The sequence below is a fragment of the Zea mays genome, chromosome 8 (assembly GCF_902167145.1).
Source record: "Zea mays cultivar B73 chromosome 8, Zm-B73-REFERENCE-NAM-5.0, whole genome shotgun sequence".
Lineage (NCBI taxonomy): Eukaryota > Viridiplantae > Streptophyta > Magnoliopsida > Poales > Poaceae > Zea > Zea mays.
In genome coordinates, this window is record NC_050103.1 from 2,304,673 (window position 1) to 2,311,817 (window position 7,145).

General features: G+C 54.4%; 1 protein-coding gene across 1 annotated transcript; it reads left to right on the forward strand.

Annotated features, from left to right (window-relative positions):
* The first annotated feature begins 5,776 nt into the window (after positions 1-5,776).
* Positions 5,777-6,289, forward strand: LOC103636688 (homeotic protein knotted-1-like). The gene has a single exon (XM_008659041.1). It carries the CDS (start codon positions 5,777-5,779, stop codon positions 6,287-6,289), a length of 513 nt encoding a protein of 170 aa, XP_008657263.1.
* The last annotated feature ends 856 nt before the right edge of the window (positions 6,290-7,145 follow it).

Genomic DNA, 7,145 nt, shown 5'->3' on the forward strand with positions numbered 1-7,145 from the left:
TTGCGGTAGAGATAGCAACACTTTGACAAAACCTAGCTTGCACATTCTAGATTGTTTATTTGCATAGGTTTTTCTCTAGGGATTTAATCGTGGCCTAGTTTAGAGATAGTTTTTAGAAGTCCTAATTCACCTTCCTCTTAGGAATCACCGTTTCCTACAAGTGGTATCATAACCGGTTTGGCTCATTTGAAACATTTTAGCTTCATCGCTAATCAAGCCGACACTTTTTAGAGGAAGGGGATGGATACCCATAGGCCACCACACTTTGACGGCACTAACTTCTCACATTATAGTGGTAGAATGGCTTGTTACCTAGAGGCTATTGATCTAGGTGTTTGGAGAGTCACTCATGACGGGATGAAACCACCTAAAAATCCCAAGAAGCTCACCACGAGTGAGGAAAAAGAAATTCATTTGAATGCTAGAGCCAAAAATTGCTTGTATGGATCTCTTAGCATGGAAATTTTCAATCAAGTTTTTATATTAAAAATTGCTAATGAGATTTGGCTAAAATTGCATGAGCTCCATGATGGCACATCCAATATCCGTGAGCAAAAACTTTGCCTAGTCTCAAATGATTATAATTCTTTTGCTATGAAAGATAATGAGCTTGTTAGAGACGTGTATTCTCGTTTGAATCTAATCATCAATGTGCTCAACTCTATTGGAATTAGTAAGCTAGGTGATGCGGACATTGTGAGGAAGATTATCTCCCTACTACCACAACAAAGATATGGGAGCATCATCACCATTCTTCACAACATGGAGGACTTGAGTACAATGACCCCGATAATTGTGATCGAAAAGATTGCGACATTTGAAATGTCGTGAAAGATGGGTCAAAGAGAAGCCAACTTCTTCAAGGCCATATGCTTTTGCATGTGATGAAAGAAACGCAAGAAGAAGGCGCCCACTCCAAGCTCCTCAAGTGAAGAAGAGGAGGAGGAAGAATGTGATGATGAAGAAAATGATCAACCCTCAACATCATCCTACGAGGACGAAGAAACAATCTGACGCGTCGGAAAGGTAATGAGGATGATTTGCAAGATTAATCTAATGGGTGTACCCCTGCAGGTTGAGGATCTTCTCTTTAACATTGACAGGAAAAAGCAAAGAAAGAGAGGATGCTTCGCATGCGGGGAGAAGGGACACTTCAGGGACAACTGTCCAAATATGGTCGAACCCACAAAGAGGAGGAGCAAAGGCAAGGCGCTTACAAGTGTCAAAACTTGGGATGACGCCTCAAGCGAAGATGAACCTCTAAGGACACGCAGCCACCAATCTTCATCTTCACAGTCATCACACAAATGCCTTATGGCAAGAGGTAAAACAAGTATTCCATCCTCTAGTGATGATAGTGATGATGAATGTGATGATAAGGGAAAACCTTCTAGTGATGATGCATGCCGATAAAAATTTTTAAGATGTCTGCACTAAAAAAAGGCACAACTTAAAACTTTGAAAAATAAGTTGATTAGCTCTCAAAATGATTATAAATGTTTGTTAGAAAAAATTGAAATATTTGCAAATTTGAATTGTGAGCTAACAACTAAAATTGAGCAATTAGAGTCTAATGCTCTGTCGGTACCCTGAAACAGGGGTACCCCTTACTACAGTATGAAGACGCGATACCCACGCGGCTATCTCTAGTCGTGTGGTGAACAGCGCCCGACCTCGCCACGTGGACGGCTTCGGGGCTGCCACGTGGCCAGAGAAGACAATGTACTCCAAGGTATCAACAGTGGGTCCGGACCCTCATAGGAAGGTGCCGGACCCCTGTATATGCAGACCGGACCTCCGGGTAAGGTCCAGGACCTCCACGGGCGCAAACCGGACCCCTAGGATGGGTTCCGGACCCCTCTGTGTGGGGTCCGAGCCACTCACAGCAGGGTCCCGAGATTCTGGGACAAAGAATACCCAGGCCTTAATCAAGGCCAAGCGGGGGATCGGAGCTGACACGTGTCCGGACCATACCGCATACGCTTCTGCTCCCCGCTCAGGCGGAGACCCGATGCTGCCACATGGCCTACTGCCCATGACATAAGCCAGCGGGCGGAGCCTAACGTAAGGCCTCTGGGCCGTGCGGCCTCTGCATTTATTGCGGGCGATGTGCCGCCTCAGCATTTAATGAGCCCTGTCCACTCCGCTGACGGGCGGCGACCAGGCCATCCCGCAGGCGGCGTGCCTGTCCATTCCATTAGCAGGCGGCACATCCATACTCCCGCATGCACAGCACTCATCATGACTCGCGTGTACCGAGGAAGCAGCCGCGACATATCAATATTGTATGGACTACGGACATGATGGCGCTCGGAGATCGCCTAGGCGTTACATGCATCAGTTATTTCCTTCCATTTTGCACCTGGGCCCACATGTCGGGGCTCAGTATCCTTGTACATGCCCCCTTGAGCTATAAAAGGGAGGGCACACGACGTTACAAGGCAGACTTACACACTCACTCGGACACTCAGACTCACAAGTTCATACAAGCTCTCAATACTACACACAGTAGAGTAGGGTATTACGCTCCCGCGGCCTGAACCACTCTAAACCCTTCTGTGTTCTTGTGTTCATCCCGAATCCACCTAACAGGAAAAACGCTTAGGCCCCTCCTCATCTTAGGATTTAGGGCAGGTGCGTTCCGCCACCCGGCCAGAGAATTTCCTCTCCGACATTTGGCACGCCAAGTAGGGGTCTTGGCATTAGGTTTTTGCTTGTTTTCCTGCTCGACACCATGGTCCACATCGTCGAGCACCACGAATTCTTTCCTCAAGATTTCCCGATGGAGGAAGAGGCTGCGTCTTCCAAACCTCGGGCCACCAACCGCCATGCGCCTGGTGCTGTTGTTGTGCTCTCTGCACGGCAGCACACTCCTGAGCAGGCATCCAGGGCGTCTAGGGCTGCGCCTGGGGTGTTGTCTGCAGCCAGGGAATTGCTGCGCCACCCTCCTAGCTCCACGGCCTCGTCAGGGGCCATGAAGTAGTGGCGTGACGATGTCGACCGTCTGCTCGGCATGGTGCATTCTGGCTCAGCCAGGCCCAGGCCTCGGTCATCCCGGCGTCAACATGAGGCATCGACATCAGTGCGCTCCCCCTCAGTGAGGGCCGCACTGACTGAGGACCTACGGGCGGAGCTCAACCGTAGGCGTGCGGGAGAGGATGCCCCAATATCTCTGGAGAGGTCTAATGACCTGCGGGCAGAACTCAACCGCAGGCGTGCGGGCGAGGATGCCCACGTCTCTCTGGAGAGGGCGCGTGAGCGCCGACAGAACGTCGAGGGTCGCAACCTCGACTACGACTTTGCTACGGTTGCACCGCAAACTCCAACGGGCGCCTGGATCCAGGCGGGTGTCCCATTGGCCGGCGTGGGCTGCGCCGCACTGGCGAATCATCTCCACGCAGCGGCCTGGCCATCCAAGTTCCGGCCACACCTGCCGGAGAAGTACGACGGTACGTCAAATCCGTCGGAATTCTTGCAGGTATATGTAACCGCTATTATGGCAGCATGTGGAGACACTGCCCTAATGGCAACATACTTTCATGTAGCGTTGTCTAGGCCAGCCCAGACCTGGCTCATGAACCTCACCCCAGGATCAGTCTACTCCTGGGAAGAGCTCTGCGCGCGGTTCACGGTGAACTTCGCCAGCGCTTATCAACAGCATGGTGTGGAGGCTCACCTCCATGCAGTGAGGCAGGAACCCGGGGAAACTCTCCGAGCATTCATCTCCCGCTTCACCAAGGTACGAGGGACTATACCCCATATCTCTAATGCTTCCATCATCACCGCTTTCCGCCAGGGGGTGCGTGATGAAAAGATGCGGGAAAAGTTGGCCACGCACGACGTGGAAACTGTCACCACGCTCTTCGCTCTGGCCGACAAGTGTGCCAGAGTTGCCGAAGGCCGTGCATGGCACTCAGCACCATAGATCGGAGTCGCCCAGACGGGTGGCTTGGGTGCTGTCGCCCAAGACGGCAAAAAGAAGAAGAAGTACCACGGCCACGAGAAGCCGTCGTCTGCTGCTCCGGTCGTCACAGCTGCGACAGGGGGCCAGAACGAGCGCAACAAGCGCCCACGACCATAGGGAGGCAACAGCGGCTCATGTCCTGTGCACCCCAACAGTCGCCACAGCGTCGCGGAGTGCCGTGAGATCATCAAGCTGGCGAAGCGCGTCAGTGAGCGGCGCGAGCAGACCTCCAAGGATGGCTCCCCACCTCGTCGCCGGCCTGGCAAGGAGAGGGTCGACGACGGTGAGGTGGCCGCGGGAGAACGGGACCTCGGGTATCAGTCACCCGAGGGGGTCCTAAAGGATATTTTCACCGGAGACTCCGACTCCGGTGATGACATCTAGCCGAGCTGCCAGGGAGACCCTGTTCTTCCTGGTCTACGGGGCCGAAGCCTGCCTCCCCCCGGAAATCCTTATGGGCTCCCCACGGGTCCAGTCGTTTGATGAGTCTATGCAGGAACAACTACGACGTGAGGACGTGGACTTCATCGACGAGCGCAGATGGCAAGCAGCGATCCAAAATGCACGGTACAACCAAGCGCTCAGGCGCTACCATCAACGGTTCGTGCATAGTAGGGAGCTCGGGGTCGGGGACCTAGTCCTAAGGCGAGTACTGAACCGAGATGGGCTCCACAAACTCTCCCCCAATTGGGAAGGACCCTTCAAGGTGACGGAAGTATGCCGACCCGGGTGTGTCCGCCTTGCCACAACTGAAGGAGTGCCTCTTCCCAATCCCTGGAACATAGAGCATCTTCGTAAGTTCTTCCCATAGGAGCAAGTATGTGGGGTTAAGGTTTCTTCTTTTTGTAACTAGGTTGTGCATACATACGCCAGCCTGGTGAGGTCCGCCCTCATAAGCCCAGCCTGTTGGTCTACACCCATGCATATCGAGTTACAAAGAAAGGATTTACCACCCCCCAAATGTGCTTCCGTGATGATTTTATTCTGCTACAGTTTCCAGCGATTTTATCTAACCCACACATACAGTTCCCACCCTTGCTGGTATGATGACATCCGAATTGAGTAAGACAGGTTTGCAGTTCGGGACTCCTATCCTAATACAAGGGGTCCGGCAACCTGCGGGTCCGGTTCTAGAGAATGGGTGCTTGTTTCCTGGGGTGGTCCGGAGCTGTGTAGCCGCTTAGCCTGGTCCCGTACCCTAAGCCTACACCTCCACCACTCTACAACGGGTGCCCTAGTATTTGGAGCTGAGATCTTGTAGGTCCGGACATGAGGCTTGGCTTCCCAGACTCAATCCTGTAGGTCCTGTTGCATGAATCAAAGGATGGCTGATACCAGACGATGGGTCCTATGGGTGTGCTACTAACACTTCCTAGCTGAAGCTGTGTATAGGTCTAGGTCCCGGTCAAGGCTACCTCCTGGGGGCCGGGTCACCAACTCTTTCTTAGGTATGCTGGTATCTAGCCTCGACACGTCAAGCCTACATCCCAGGGGGGCCAAGTACCAGGGAGGAGTTGGTAACGCCACACACAGCAAGGACAAAAAGCATACAGATAAGTGCTAATATTGATTGATAAATAGTACTCAAGAGTATCTTATAGAACCAAAAAAATATTATAAAGCCGCTTCCCAGCGGGACCCCTGCCTTCTCTCTGCAGATCTAGCTACTCATCATCAGCAAGATCCCGCTGGAAACGTTCGGCCACCAGTTCCACGGCGTCTTGTACGGCCTCCCGAGCGGTGTCATCAGTATCGGTCACTGGCCGGGCTCGCCTCGCCGGCCCATGCAGCAATGCGCTGGACCCCGGCGCGATGCTCCGCCTGGAGATCTTCAAGTGCCTTCTTCGTCGCCTCCACCGCCTGAGGCCCCGGTGCCGCCTAGAACCCTCGTCGTTGTCTCCCTACGGAGGCGACGTCGAGGCCATCAAGGCCATGATCATCTCGCACCCACACTACTACTCGCTCCTCACTGCCTACCTCGAGTGCAACAAGGTGGGGGCACCGCTGGAGGTGTCGGCAAGGCTGATAGAGATAGCGCAGGAGGTGGAGGCGTGGCAGCGCTCGGCGCTCGGCGGCCTGGCCGCTGCGACAGAGCCGGAGCTAGACCGATTCGTGGAGGCATACCACGAGATGCTGGTGAAGTTCAGGGAGGAGCTGACGAGGCCGCTACAGGAGGCGATGGAGTTCATGCGAAGGGTGGAGTCGCAGCTCAACTCGCTTTCCATCTCTGGAAGGTCGCTATGCAACATCCTTTCATCTGAGCACTGGCGAAAGAGCGCCACCCCCACGAATATCTCGCAGAGGTGGCTGAAGATGGCCACCTAGAGGATGGAGTGGGGCGTGAGGTGCTAAAGCTGGAGGCCGAGCTCCTCCAGCAGCAGCAGGAAGAAAGGCGAGATCGGCAGCGCCAACCCGCAGGAGAGGTAGGAGACGAAGAGCACGAACTCCCCGGCGGCGAGACCGCCGAGGGGAGTGGCACCGACGTGGATCCTTTCGGCGAACGCCGGCGCGCTCCATCCAAGCAGGTTGCACACCAGGTTGAGTGCCCCCTCTGACTGGAAACACTCGGGATGAACTAGCGAGGCCATGGCGACTACGGCGGCGGAAAGCAGGAGAGCGCGAATGTAAAGGGACGCAGAGAGCTCAGAGATGAAAAGGCGCAACCACTGGGAGAGAATGCGAAAGCATAACTACTGCACGCGGGGTGAATCCCTTTTCAAGGCAGACTCTCCCGCTCGCGCCCCAAGACACCACAGAAAATCTCGCCCGACACGCACCAAGGCAACCCAGCCTATGACACGGGGGCCCAGGTCCACAAGTCATACAGCTAATGTGCTGGCCTCCAAGTGCGAAGAAGGCAAACCGCCACACGAGGAGCAAACTGCCGCCCGCGGTAGTGCGCCTCTTCATCTCCGCCGGAAACAACGGCCCAGTCTGTGACACGGGGGCCCAGGCCCACAAGTCATACTCCTTGGGCGTCGGTTCCCGGGTGCAAAAAGAGTGAACCGCCGCTCGCACCAGTACCGTGCCTCCTCGGGGCCACCGCAGAAGACAAAGAAGGTGATTTTTTAAACCAATGCAGCGGTATCGAGGCGCCTCGCGCGTGACCCGGCGAAACCATCAGGCGTGGGGGCCGCGGGTCAGTCAACCGCGGGGACAGACATGGCAGTTGGCGTGACCG

What these genes read in the sequence shown, in the direction of transcription:
- LOC103636688 (XM_008659041.1), top strand. Translation starts at nt 5,777, where the DNA reads ATGCTCCGCCTGGAGATCTTCAAGTGCCTTCTTCGTCGCCTCCACCGC.